Source organism: Ixodes scapularis, unplaced genomic scaffold (assembly GCF_016920785.2).
Source record: "Ixodes scapularis isolate PalLabHiFi unplaced genomic scaffold, ASM1692078v2 PGA_scaffold2__306_contigs__length_199485367, whole genome shotgun sequence".
NCBI lineage: Eukaryota > Metazoa > Arthropoda > Arachnida > Ixodida > Ixodidae > Ixodes > Ixodes scapularis.
The window spans coordinates 47,089,492-47,104,135 of NW_024609857.1; the positions used below are offsets into that span (position 1 = coordinate 47,089,492).

At 45.3% G+C, this 14,644-nt stretch overlaps 3 protein-coding genes across 3 annotated transcripts; 1 reads left to right on the top strand and 2 right to left on the bottom strand.

Moving 5' to 3' along the window:
• The first annotated feature begins 82 nt into the window (after nucleotides 1-82).
• Nucleotides 83-6,355, top strand: LOC120843731. The gene is made up of 2 exons (XM_040215178.1): nucleotides 83-1,274; nucleotides 3,935-6,355. The coding sequence occupies exon 2, from the start codon at nucleotides 3,935-3,937 to the stop codon at nucleotides 6,353-6,355; it is 2,421 nt and encodes an 806-aa protein (XP_040071112.1). The 5' UTR covers nucleotides 83-1,274.
• Nucleotides 6,356-8,920: 2,565 nt separating this feature from the next.
• On the bottom strand, nucleotides 8,921-10,852 carry LOC120843732. Its single transcript, XM_040215179.1, has one exon. It carries the CDS (start codon nucleotides 10,850-10,852, stop codon nucleotides 8,921-8,923), a length of 1,932 nt encoding a protein of 643 aa, XP_040071113.1.
• Nucleotides 10,853-12,753: 1,901 nt separating this feature from the next.
• On the bottom strand, nucleotides 12,754-14,412 carry LOC121836471 (piggyBac transposable element-derived protein 3-like). The gene is made up of 2 exons (XM_042291376.1): nucleotides 14,377-14,412; nucleotides 12,754-14,260 (listed from the first exon to the last, which is right to left on the bottom strand). The coding sequence occupies exon 2, from the start codon at nucleotides 14,242-14,244 to the stop codon at nucleotides 12,754-12,756; it is 1,491 nt and encodes a 496-aa protein (XP_042147310.1). The 5' UTR covers nucleotides 14,245-14,260; nucleotides 14,377-14,412.
• Nucleotides 14,413-14,644: the final 232 nt, after the last annotated feature.

The following is a 14,644-nucleotide window of genomic DNA, read 5'->3' on the forward strand; positions in this document are numbered from 1 at the left end:
CTCTCCTGTAGTGGAGCTCCGAAGGAGAAGCGTCCGGCAATAAATCATTTGTTTGTTGAAAGTTGAAAGATATGTTGTCCCGTCCCCTGTCTTTACGTATATAACTCTTTCTGAAACCTATATCATTACCAACGCGCTCACTAACAAGTTTACTACTCGACAGCTCTCAAAATTGAGGATACGTAAACGGCGTAAACAGGCAACGTCCAGAAAGTAATGGCGGCACCTTGCACCGCATAGAGCGCCGAGCTCATGGTCGAGCTGCTTTGCCGGCTTTGCCACACTCCGCCATTGATCTCTATATTGCTCTCCGCCACCCCGCCAAAGTTGAGTGGAGTGTCGGAGACCTCTTTTCAACAGAATGAAAAAACATTTCAAGGGCACAGCAATGCACAATTTTGAAGGGCTGTTCTCATGTTAGCCATCAAACGCATGTGAAATTATTAGGAACGAAACTATACATATGCATCTACGTATCCTTCGATTCATCTACCCAAAGCCGTATGCAGCCAACGCCACTGATCTCAATGGCCAACGCAGGCGCGTACGCGCGTACTTTCGGAACGGATACGTCTTTGGCTTTGCTTGGTTTCGTCCACAATTGTCATAGAGATCAGTGTCGTCCACGTACTATGAGAAGCGGCAACTCTTCAGATAGCGGCCATTTTACACCTCCGGCCCCCTCCAAAAAGAAAAAAAGTATATACAAGCTCGTTGAATACAGCATGGGAATGTACCTACATCGTTGGAAAGTACTAAGGGTAATCATTTTGCTTTCTGGAAAAAAATGTGTTTTACACCTGGCCGCTGGAAATTGGAATTAAAAAAAAAATGCTGCAAGCAAAAAACGCAACTAATTTCTACGTGTGTTTCTTAGTATATTATTTATGATGTTATGTTATGTATTAAGACCAATGAGAAATACACAAAGGTCTTTTTTTTACTTTCTTTTTAGTATCTACTGGTTGTTTGGTGATCTACTGATATGTATGGGGCCCATCTACTGACTTCGATTTTTTTTTCCATCTGGTAACGCTGGTCCAGCATTTGCTGGCACTGCTCGCAGCGCGTGGAGGGCTGTCACGGCTTCACTTTACGTTGGCTGCGCTCATGTGGAGTGGCCGCGTGGGCACCTGCTTCGGTTCCCCGTCCTGACCACGTTGTCCCCACTCACGTGGTGTGGCCGTGTGGACACTTGCTTCGGTTTCCCGTCCTGACTAACGAAACAGCCACTGCAGAGCATCACATCCGAGCGACGTCGTACGCATCCAAAGGTATATATGACCCAGGACGCGTTGATTTCGGTCTCTGCCTGCTCCTGTCAATTTGACGCACGCTGCGTTCCGCGTTATCTTCCACCCGCCACAAAATCTCGCCGTGGAAGAAGCGCCGGGGAGAGAGAAAGTCAGCTTTTTCCTCAGAGCAGAGCCACCGAAAATTGGCAGCCTTGGCGGAGCGGGCGAATGAACATGCTGGTGGGAAAGAAATCGGGATGCCGCCTTTCCTTCCGTTCTTTCCCGCTATTTCGGCAAGTTTCGTTTTCGCACCGTTCCCTTCACGCGGCTTTCTCTGGAGCCACTCTCTATAGCACTGATGTGATTGCTGCCCCAAACTGCGCCAAGGGGCTAACCCCGCTACGTCCTGCTACGGTAGCCTGCGCCAAAGGACGAATATTGGTCGCCTTTGAAAACCGAAACTAAACCGGGTACCGTAATTGAGCACACATGAGCTAGGTGGTTCAAGCAGCCGTCCGACACAGTACCCTGCATCAATCGTTCATCTGGTCTTGCATGGTTTTTCCTGCCGTCTCTAGTCTCGCGTCTTTTAAAAAAAATTTAATCATAGACATGGGCATGTGCGGACGCTACGACGCTAGCGTGCTGGTTACCAGCCATGCCGTCATGCTGTGAAACGAAACCATGTTTTTGCGCGGCGGGAGTGATTTTATGGGCTGAAGCACTCGCTCCTAAAAGCAACGGCCGTGGCCAACCATATTTGGTCCCTGCCTTCCAGTCACTGTGGTCGCACGACATCGGGTGTTGCCGTCCCCACGTCACTGCAGTAATGGCACTTTCTGAACTGAAACGTAAGGACAATCCTGTTCTTGTTTAATGCGCTACTACAAACATACCTTAAGCTCAAAGACTGCAGTGTCGAAGTATTGATTAGCTAGGTTAATCTCGGTAGGCTTTCTTTCGAGACGTACCCGGGTACGTGAAAAATGAGCCGCGAAAGGAAGTTGGTGAAGAGAAGTGAGCTAAAGCAAAGAACGCAATGTCCGCATGCTGAACCGCACAGCGTGCTTATTTGTCTCGAGTTCAGTCGTTGCACAAACCGATCCAAGAACTTTTTGATCCTGGCTCGCGATGTCTTGCATCGATGCGCTCAGGTTTTTTTTTTTTTTTTTTTTTTCCTCTTTCTTTTTTTTTTCTTTCTTTCTTTCTGTGTTTAGCTTGTACCTCGTTTGCCGCCTTGGCAAGAACGTGCCGCTGGACTTTTTTTTTTTTTTCTCGTATGTTGGACAGTTACATTTTGCATACAATTTTGGGAATTAGTTGAGGCGGAGCGGAGTGGCATGGTTTCGATCGAACAGCCATCTCCGCTCGCGCGACAATTTTGCATTACAAGGCAGTAGTTACGTGCTTCATCAGTCGGAGATTGCTTCCATTTATTGTATTACTAATAAACCTAATAATGTGATATCTACTACTAAGCTGGTCATTTTCAAATAAATTTAAACATGTGGTCCGATATATTTGTATCACGTCCGGGTCACCAAATGTAGAAAAAGACAGACGAAAAGCGGCTACGTCTGACAAATTCCAAAATCGAGCTGATGTGGCACTTTTATTCCACGCGATCTTCTTTTTTCAATGGCTATCGCCACAAACTGAAGCATTACAAAATGTGTCATGTCATTGGCATTTCAGTTACATGTTGAAAGACTCCCAGGTGGTCTATGTTAACAATAATTGGTTGATTGCGGCGAGCAATGTGTCCTTCGTTTGTCCACTACTTGAAATGAATATATATTTTTCTCTACGGATATCTGCTCCAAAAGCCAGATTTGCTGTTCCACAACTCTGTTTTGGCTGCTCCAGAGGGTGCTCCAAAACGGCTTAGGCCAATCACATCACTGCAGTAAAGCGAGGTTACCCCTGCTCTAACTCGACAATACTTTGTGTGTTGAAAGTTGAAAATATGTGTTTTCTTGTACCCTGTCATCGTGTTTAGTGGCCGTGCTCTATGTTTTACAAATATTTCCAAATAAAAGTTATGCTTTGTCGTTTAGAGTCATGTTCGCAAGCGATGACTCAGTACGGCAAAAAGAAGCGAGTAACTTTATATATGATACTGACTAATGGCATATGATATAATTTATCTTCTCTAAACTTACTTCCAACTTAGTTTATCTTGACGCAGAAATTAATTTATTGCAATTACATACTTCACGCCACATTGTAATGTTTAATGTCGGAAGAGATTGTGCTCTTTATGTTTCCTCGGTCCTTTGAAATGAAAACATGGACAGAAAAGACACAAAGGAAAAGGATGGACAAGGCACGACTTTGTCCTTTCTGTCTCTTCTCGATTTTTATTTCTTCGATACCTGCATGTCAGTGCAACTGAAGGAAGAGTAAAGGCACAGGCAAGAAGGTAAATTTAAAACGTTGGTAAACTTTAAACACAAGAGGACAGAAATGAGACACGGAAAAGGACCACACACCCACCGTCTCGAAGAGTTCACAGCTGTGTTAGAGACTGCGTGTATTTTTTTTTTTTTTTTCGTTTGTGTGTGCATCTCCTTTTTCGGTGTTTCTCGGGTTTAGAAACGTTACATTGCACTTTGCCTCTTGTTGATTGCGTGTAGTGTGAGCATCAAACTTACGTAACGAAGGTCATATCAATGAAAAGAGGGCTTCTTTCTTTTCAGATGCCAGGTGTCCGATACTTCCGGTGCCCAAGGTGTGCGTCCCACATTTTTTCGTTGAGGGCACTATTCAGGCACTTTCACTCAGTTCATGGGTACGAAAGCAACTGGGTGTGCGGCCTAAGTGGCTGCATGCGGACATTTAAACTCTTCGCTTCCTATAAAAAACATGTGTACAGAAATCACCCTGGATCAGTCGAAAGAGAAAGAGCCGTGGGAGCGAATGAACTGGTGGATGCAGCACCGAGTGTTGGGGATGCCTTTCAAAGTGATGACGTTGGTGTACAGAGTAATCCGGACGCAGAAGAAAGGCAAGAGGAGCTGCGTACAGAGACTTCACAAGTGTGTGAATCCACCCAGGGTCCAAGCGGCTGTGTAAAGCAGCTGGCTCTCCTTCTTCTCAAGTGGAAAGAGGGAAGGCGACTTCCAGAATCAACCTTAGATGAAATCACAAATGATGTGATTTCTTTCGTAAAATCCATTTTGGAACATAAACAACTCCAGCTCAACAACGAGGTGGCCGCCAACGTGAGGGAGCTATTCTGTGTTGACGAACTGGACCGGCTACTGACGACAGCTGGCCGGAACGCGTTCTGGAGGACACATCTTCCACTTGTTGAGCCCCGTACAGTAGTGCTAGGAACCAACAGCAATGGAAAAGACGACACCATGGAGTATGTGCCGCTCTGTGATCTCCTCACGTGTATCCTTGAACATCCAACCTTATCGGGTGACTTTAATGCTTACACAAAGGTTGACAACCATATGTGTTCTGTGTTTGATGGCAGTGCATTTCGCGACCATGCCTACTTTGAAGGTGACTATCACAAAATCTGCCTGCAGTTATATACTGATGAATTTGAGGTGTGCAACCCTTTGGGCAGCAAAAGAGGAAAGCATAAGATGACCGCCGTGTATTTCTCAGTGCTGAATTTTCCTGCAAGGTTCCGCTCTGCGCTATCAGGAATGCACCTGGCACTTTTAGTGAATGACCACCATGTGGACTCCTATGGTCTGCCTAAGATTCTTGCACCTTTGCTTGAGGATGTGAGCAGATTAGAAACTGAAGGCATAGTTGCAAACGGAAAAGTGATGAGAGGGTCAGTCTTTGTTTTGACTGGGGATAATCTGTCGAGCCATAGAATGGGAGGCTTTAAACGTAGTTTCAACAAAGGTAGGATTTGCAGGTTCTGCATGGCCGTGCACTGTGAAATCAACTACAAGCACCTGGAGACCGATTTCGTGCTGCGCACACCGGAAGGTCACGAGCATCATATGAACATGTTGAAGGCTGGACTGCCAACTGCATCATTGTATGGGGTCACTGCAGCTTGTGCTCTTACATGCCAGGGGTTCAATGCCACACAGCATTTTCCGCCTGACGTTATGCACGACTTGCACGAGGGTGTTATACCATTTGCACTAAGACACATCATTTCTTCCTTAATATCACAAGGACTTTTTACTCTTGCACAGTTAAACAAGGAAATTAGTGAGTGGAATTATGACCCTTGTGATGCGCGAAATAAGCCAGAGCCTATTTCTAGTGAATTTCTTAAAGGAAAGGCAACCATGAAAGGATCAGCCACGCAGGTCTTTTGCCTATTTCGTCATCTAACCTTTTTCGTTGGCGAATGTGTTCCAACAGAACACGAAGTATGGCAACTTTACTTGCTTTTTCGCGAAATCATGGATATCATCATGAGCCGGAAAATCCCAGTCTCGCACATTGGCTACCTGCAAAGGAAGATTCATTTTTTTTGTTTCGACTTCAAGACATTGTTCCCATCTGTTAAAGTTCCTTGCAAAATGCACTACCTTATTCACTATCCGTCGTGCATGGAAAGGTTTGGACCATTAGTTGAACTTTGGGCGATGCGCTTCGAGGGAAAGCACCAATATTTCAAAGACATGGCTCGTAAAATCCGCAACTTTAAGAGTCTTTCGCACAGTCTAGCAGTGAGGCATCAGTTTTTGCAGTGTTTCTCTTTTGCAGCTGTTGGTGAGAAGAGCGTTCCCATCACAACAGGTTGTCGCCCCATACTTTGTGAACATCTTCCTGAATGCGTCAAGGAGTTTATCTCTCAGCATGATCTTGAAACTGTTGATTCATTCGTAGCGAACTCTGTGAGCATAGAAGGCAGGGTCTACAAAACAGGATGTGTTCTTGTCCAAAGTGTTCCTGACGATGCTCTGCCCGAATTTCTGCATATATGTCAAATTTTTTATGTTAACAAAGTGCTTTTATCTTTGGGGAATGTGCTTGAGACAGTCCGGTTCGACGAGCACTTTCACGTCTATGTTGTCCGTGCGACGCAAGAATTCAAAGTTGTAACATCACTTACAGACTGTACAACAGAACCATTATACATGCGGGAGCACAAAGGACAGACTGTTATAAGCGCACGTCACTCATTGCTATGAGATTTCATGGATCATTGAATGGTAGCCCACTCAGTTCTGGTGCTCTCTGCAGAAACTAGCTAAACAACGATGAGAGACAGTCGAAAAACAGGCAGTGAAAACAACTGTCACCTTTTCTCAGTTGACTCTTGCTGCGATAACTGGTTGGACAACACACACTGAGTAGAATTAGCTTTTTGATTGTTTAAAATGGTTGGACAAGACAGCTTATTTTTCTTGGTTTTTTTCTTTTGATAAATGTAAAAATAGAATGATGTCACTGTCGACAGTAAAGTCAAATGTCTCCTTTTTTCTCCTGGTTCTCCAGATTTTGTGTGATCTACACCAGGATACTGCATTAGCCCATATTTTAGGAAGTCTTATGTCTCGGACTGGTTTTTTATGGGTTCTGCTTCTTTATGTGTGTGAGTTCTTGTGCATGTCGTCATATTTTCAAATCAATATTTTTCATAGGTTGACATGGTAATGTGACAGGTTCTGGCAGCATGTCATGAATATTTGTCAAACATATTATATTTTGATTTCATGTTGTGTTGTCAGAAGTAAACTGGAGACTGATTTTCTTACTGCTACACTTCGATCAATAAATATTTGTAAAAAATGATAGCATTCAGAATTTCTCCCTGGTTTCCAATTTTTTGTGGATGGAGTAATTTTTAAGAAAATTGAATATGAACTCGTATAAAATTTTGTGAACACAAAAAATTGCACGCAGGAGAGGCACTTTATTATCAACTATTTGCATGAATTACAACTAACATTATAAAAAACGACTGCTAACAACCGATGTTTTTAAGCATAAATTTAACCTATACATTTATGGGGAGGTCCACATATAAGGTTTCAGAAATCCTTTCATATTATTATTTAGCACCCTCTTCTACACCCTTCTCACACCCTCCACTAAATGGAGGGTGTAACACGAAACAACACCCCTCTCGGTACAATAATGTGGGTGCAGTAGCTGATTTAAGGGTGCTAAAGGGGTGTAGTCAAGGGTGTAAATTGCCAAACACCCCTTTTACACCCTTAAAGGTGTAAAAACTTTTAGTGTGCAGGATATGACCCACGCGGTCTTTTGAGGTGCCTACTGTCTCAGCTATCTCGCGCACCTTCAATTGGCGGTCTGCCATTAGGAGATCGTGGATTTTTGTCACAGTATCCTCCGTGGTAGCCGTTTTCGGGGCACTTGGGCGTGACTCATCAAAAACCGACTTGCGACCATGTTGAAACTCGTTAAACCAATTTTTGACGGTCGCCATCGAAGGAGAAGAGTCACCGTACACAGCATCCAAGCGCTGTTTGATTTCACTGCGCGATTTCCCTTCCAAAAACAAGAATCGAATCACCGACCGATATTGCTCTTTTTCCATTTTTCGAAAATTCGCCGACACGCCCGCTTCCACATGTGGTCAAAACAAAACTACCAGTCCGATTCGGTTGAAATTTTTATAGCAGCCGTCTACGAGAATGTACTACACGATAGTAAATTTCTCTTGCGATACTGGCGCTATTGGGCGGTGAGGCTAAGTACTTATCGGACCGTCCTCGTACATGCAGGTACCAACTTTTTTGCCTGGCTTGCTTTACTGTCAACGTCAGACACCGGACGGACGACGGCGGACGCTAGAGTTTTTGCTGCACGAGTCTGAACGCTATCGGGTTGAATAGGACAGGCTGTGCCCTTATGGCTTTGAGAAGCCGAAGGCTCCATCGGCGACGTCACATACAGTGACATCCTCACGTGGTTTAGTATTCGGTTTCACTGTTTAAAAACATTCTACAAGTACATGCCGATTTGAGTGTTCCCAGCTTGGTGCTGCGAAACAAGGGAGGGAGGGGGGGAGGGGAGGGTGAGGGGGGGGGGGGGGGGGGCGGGTGAGCTCCAGCCTCTCAGAAATTTCAGACAGGTATAGTAAACGGTTCTGTAGAAAAGCGCGGGGTCAAGCTCAGCACCCCCTCTCGCCCCTTTGCCTTGCAGTCACGACACCACTATCCCAGTTGCAAATCTGAAATAAAGCTTTAATTGTTTTGGAGTGCTCAAGTGTTCTGTACCTTGATGACCTGAATAAAGAAATGTCAGCTCTGTCTTCTTGCACCGCATTTTGCTTATGTTTCATCAACCCCTAAACAAAGCCAAGTTGGTAAGACAGGTTACAATCATTTTCGTCTCGATTTCACATTCAAAGTTTCAAACTTCTTCTATGCAACAGATTATGCAGCACAATTTAGCTCTGTCCGCAATACCTAGCCCATTCCTAACTTTTAGAGTAAAAGTAGAGTTTTCTTCTAAGCACTTAAAAGTTATAAAGTGTAAGAGGCACTGTAAAATGCAGGAAAACTGTAACAAACATAGGCTGCATTGTACGAGGTTTAGCAATCGCTATGCAAATATTTCGAAATGGGGTACAACCTCTAGGTGATTTTCATATACGTAACAGTCAAGATGATAGTAGTCAAACTGAAAACCTGGGATTAGGCAAATGTTCCTCCCAGAGGGCAGAACTAGGTGTGAGCATCTGTGCCTCGACACCTCAACCGTTTCTAGCTGTTCAGCAAGTAAAGCTAGCGTGCCGTTTGGAACAAAACAAAATTAATTTTCCCGAACTGCGGAGTTTTACCATTTGTGATGACAAATACGTCACCGGCTCTATAGTTACAGCGGTTAAACACTGCAGTTTCCACACAAGTAAGCATGGCCTCATTGCACAACAGATCTGGGAGTGCAGCTGTGATCCCTTCTAGCAGCGATGCCGTTTCCACGACCTCCATCCCTGTCACCTGAATACTTTCATTCTTCATGCTTGAACCAAGTTCATAAGCTTGGAGCAGCTGATGCCTGTGTGATAGTGTCTTGGCAATGTTCTTAAAGTTCTTAACTTTGGACGCGACCGCTTTCAAATATGGATGTTTTGCTTCGAGCCTTATCGCCCAATAGCGTTGAGGTGGGCCGAATTGTGAAATGTATTCCGGGTAATGCAACAAGTAATGGAGTTTAGGCTTCATGTGCTTCTCCGGGTACTGCTCCACAAACAAGGTGAGGAAATCCGAGATCAGGACCGCAAGGTAGAAGATACAATCCCTTGGAATTTTGTTCGCAAAAACGATGTCAATAATCTGTCGATACAAGAGGTAAATTTCCCAGTGCTCATCATTCTCTTGGATGAGGTCTCCAAATATGTGAGGAAAAAGCCTGTACAAGCACCACTTCTGCGACGCTGTCCCTCGCAGTTGACCTGATGGTGTGATGACTTTTTTGGTCAGAGCGACTGGTTTGGATTTCCTGTCATGAACCCCATATGGATATTCGGCAACCCGACACAAATCCTCTTTCTTGATCGCACCAGATCCAACCAGACCCATCAGTACAGTCTTAAGCACAAAAGCAATTCCTCCCTCAAGGATATCGTGCATAGCATTGGGAGGGAGTTGCAGCGTGACATCAAATCTTTCTAAAGAAGCGAGTGGAGAGAGGGCGGTAATGCCATACAATGCATCATGCGAAGGACCGACAAGAAACGCAGCCTGATGGCTAGCATGCGACAAAGGGGTACGTCTCACATACTCTGATGGCGTGACGAGTTGCTTTAGATTCGCAAACAATGCTAAGCAGTACCTGCTAATCCGTCCACTACTGAATGAGCATGAAATGCCCATCAAACGATGCATTGAGAGTTTATCGCCAACTATGGCAACAGCCGACACACCAAACTTCTCATCACCGACTTGTAATCCGTGGCTCCCGAGAAAGTTCAGGTCCTTAATCAAGGGTGTCATCACAGCTTCTAACCCATAGTGTTGGGCAGTGGGGTAGGCCCCAATCAGCAGTAGGTGAATTGCTACTAGCTTCGAGTGATGCCTGGCATGAAGATTCAGGATGCTGAAATAGAGAAGAATCTTGTGCTTTCCTACAGCTGCTCCTAGTGGGTTGTTCAGTTCTACCTCATCAGTGTTAAGCAAAATAAATATAGTACTCTGATTGTCATCCTTGAGCATTTGTTGCTGTTTCTCCTGAAGAAAGCGGGCACCACAGAAGTCAGTTAGTATCTCATAGGCTTGTTTGCTGAGTGGCTCGGTGACACTGTTGTAGGTTTTTGTAGAAGTGAGGAGATTTTTGAGCAGATCTTCTACAGGAATGTAACAGAAAGATTCTTTTGGTTGTTCACCTTGTTGCAGTTTCACTTCCTTAACTGCTGTATAAGAAAGACTTGCCTTCACACAGGCTTCTCGTTGATATTTGGTTTGCGCACCAGCAAGCATATTGTCCAAAACAGTATCTGCATCGAAGAGTGTGCAGAATGTGGCCGGAAATATATTTGTCAAGGTTGTGCAGCTTAAGCTTTTTTCAATTTCAGCTGCAGTGTGCTGAAGTGCTGATGCGAACAGCACTTTCACCAATCCGACAATTTCATCAGCTGTACTCTTAGGTAGTTTCAAGCCCTCAGTTATCTTGAGATAAAAGAGGATGAAGCTCTTTTTCATTATCCGAGGAAGCATCTTTCCTCTTCCGGGTTTGATGTGTCGCAGGGGTCACTGGAGTCGTCCATGAGATCATCATGTGCACCGACTGAGTGGTCGGCACCGATTGATTGGTCGACACTTGTCCCAGCAGCAGCACTGTCATTCGCTTCAGGCTGCTCCTTGTCACTGAAGTTTGTTGTACCAGAAATGCCATCGATTGGAACAGGCGGTGCCTTGTTGTTGGGACTTGCCTCAGCTCAATCAGTGGCGTTTTCCCTCGATGAGGAGATGTGGTGCTTGCGATATAGGTGTCGTCTGTATGCTTCAAAACCAGTGAACGACTGCCCACTATCGTCCAGGCCACATACTACATTGAAGTTTCCATCACATGTGTGTACGCGACCTATATGGTTCACGACATTTATGAACTTCACATCAAAGTAAGCGCACAGCGGATAACAGCATAAAGTCATATTCCTTCAAGTGCTTACGCAGAGAATGACGTGTACGCCTGTGTATGTCATGGGATGGTCATACACGGGAAACACGATGTCAGTGGGCTTATGTCACTGTTTCACTGATTTCAGCAGAGTAGGGCACCGCGTTTGGTACAGTACATATCAGTGGTTGAGATAACTAAAATATTAAACTATCATAAAATCTAATTATTATTTTATAATCGAGTGTTAGGCTTTATTTATTATGCTACATATTTTAAGCGCTTAAAATTGCATCTCAAGCATAGCGTAGCGTCGCGCTGCGGCATCAGGTGATGCTGCGCTCGCCATTTTCGCGCTGTCGCTGCTCTCCCCGTATCTAGGAGTTGTTTACAAAATCTTTCGTCGGCTATCGGCTGTACTCTTTTTGGCGCGCTCCTCCCGGCTTCTTTGTTTCGGGGCGGCTGGCCGGACCGAGCAGCACGCTATCAGACGAGCGGGCAGTGAAGGCAACGAGCACGGGTTGGTGTGAGCTCTTTGCTTTGAAGCGTGTCGGCGTGTCTTCTTGCGCAAGCGTATTGCGAAAGCACGTTTCAAAGCTGGAATCATGGTGGCCGGGATTTTGTGGCTGTAGTGAAGTGACCGTTGGCCTCACTGCCCTGCGCACAGCACAGCCCCGTGAAAGGGGCTGTGCTGTGCGCTATGCGAATTCTTACAAGTTATCTGGAGTTTAGACGGATCGTCGAATTGGTAGACGAAGGCTGGACCGAGAGCTCAGTCCGTGATGCGGTTGCTGCAAAGTTTCCAGAAGTTGATTTGAGCACACTGCTAATTCAGGTTTGTAAACAGCGAAGTTATCCCAGCAGATCTTTTTTTTTTGTTGTTGTTTTTTTTATTTTTTTTTTATTGATGCATGATTAAGGCCGCCGGAGGGAGGGCAGCCGGGGTGCCGTATCTGTCATCGGGTATCGTAATTTTGGAGGGAAAAAAAATGACATGCTAAAGTTCTGTAAAGGCGCATTCACACCGGCGATGTAGTCGCGCGATGCGACGAGATCGCATCGCAGAAAAATTAGATGGTCACACTGGCGTCCGCGATGAGCGAGTTCAACGCCTTCGTAGGCGAGTCGTTTCTGAAAAACTCCCGGTCCGAACGCCGTTGATTAGCTCAGCCGCTTTGCGACTAGATCGCGTCGCAAAAAGTCGGGTCAGCAAGCGAATCGCTTCGCTTTTTTCCCATACTTGTCGCTTTTGCGATGAAAGTTATCGCGCGACTATATCGCATCGCCGGTGTGAACGCGCCTTTAACCTCTTCACTACCGACCTAAGAAGCAATTGAAAACAACCGATTTTTTTTGCTATTTTTATTAAGCGTCCTCTTAACAATGCATAGAAAAAAAATAGTCAAGAAATTTGATTTATTTTAGCTGAAACAAGTATGTACACAAACGTGGACATAAGTTGTGTTCACGATGGACGGGCCGACCACGAATGTCGGAATCAGTGCCTAGCGTTATGAAACTCGGCGAAGCAGTTTTGCTTCTGAAGGCACAGAAAAATATTGCATTTCATGCACCTCACCCTTGTTCTTCCTTTGCAGTTTTTTTTCCTGCACCGCATTGCATTTTCGAGCTGGCAATATTCTGGGAAGTGATCGAAGTGGTCGCTGCGGGTATCGTTGTTAGGGAGTTGCACAGGCCTTGTTCTGTTGATTGTGGGCTCGTTGCTTGCTCTTTCAGTCCTGCTGTTTTCTGTAGAATTCGCCTTGATCAATGTTTCTGCAATATCTTGCTTGAATTGAAGTAAGGGAAGGATTTCTTTCTTCGGAATGTCCAGTTCTTGGGCGTCCCGCCGGTACTCAATCCAGGCGTTGGACACGGCAAGGTCAAGGAAGTGCGTGAAGAATCGAATGGTCCATTTTCTTGTTTTGATCTTAATTCTGTAGTACGCCACATACCTGTCAGCCAAGTCCACACCGCCCATGCACCTGTTGTAAAGTGAGACAATAGCTGGCTGAGGAACAGTAATTTTCTTTTTTTCTTCCTTGGACCACCGCTTGCACATACCAATTTGGTCACACCCAACTGCGCTCGACAAGAAAAGAACTCCTTTGTTATCTTTCCATTTCACAAGACAGACTTTTCCGTCCTCGCGTACGAGGCAAGCACTTTCACCACGGTTCATTGACCTGTCACTCGGCAAATTTCCGACTGCTCCTTGTGTGCGGTTAGCGTTCACAGTGCCAGTCAAAAACATTTGCTTCTCAGTTAGGTAGTCCACAATTGACAGTCCTGTGAAAAACCTGTCAGTGAACAGGTGCGCCTTCTGGTCGCTTACGGTTGTTGAAAGGTGCTTCACGACTGCGCCACCCAGGCCATACAACTTCATGTCTTCAGGAGTCACTGTATTTTTGCCGGTGTAAACCAGGAAGTCTAAAACAAGGCCGTCGGGGGAAGCCAAGACAAAATTCTTCAGACCAAGTGGATTTGGCTTAGAAGGAAGGTATTGCCTAAATGCACACCTTCCCGAAAATGGGATGATCTGCTCATCGATTGAGCATTCTTTTGTGCGCGGCAATGAGCGGCAAGCACTTTGAAAGCTGCTAACGATTGGCCGCACAAGGCGTAACCTGTCTTCTTTCTGTTGTGCTGTAACTGCGGAGATGTCCACAAAGTGCAGGTTATTGCGCAGCTCATAGAATCTGTTTCGGGTCATGTGGTCAGCAACAAAAGGTGTGCGTGTTGCTCGTGACCAGTACAGCTGGACTTGAGGAAGGTTCATAATTCCCATCAGTAGGTGTATGCCAGCGAGCTTCCTCACCTCAACTACGTCTGTTCTCACTGACCGGTGATTTCGTTTCTGAACAGAATACAAATTTGTTTGTTCAGCGAGTTCCCTCCAAAAATCCATTGGAAAATATTTGGCGAAATACTGATGTGGGGACAGAAGCTCCCGAAAACCGACGTCTGCTTGACCGTGACTGTCTGTCATGTCAGGGTTTGTGAATCTGGAAAATCAGATATTATGTAGGTTAACCATACGTCAAACTAGAAATATTTTGAAAGAAAGATGCTATGAATAGACGTGCGAGAAAATTTAGTGCAACAAAGTGCAAGAACTCACGTTCCTGGCTTCCAGGAGCTTTTTTTCTGCTTTTTGGGCCGGTTGGTGGTGTCCGGTTCAGGTTCATCTTCATCTTCGGATGTGTCATGACCACTTGCCGATGACGGCAAAGCACGATCATCATCATCATCAGACTCTGAAAGGTCCGCGTCGCTCTCTTCCAACATGGCAGCGATCTCATCATCGGTCAGGAATCTGGCTGCTGAGAACAAGCCAGAAAGAGAAGCGGCGATGTTCACAACCTTTGTCCACAAATGTGACACATTGT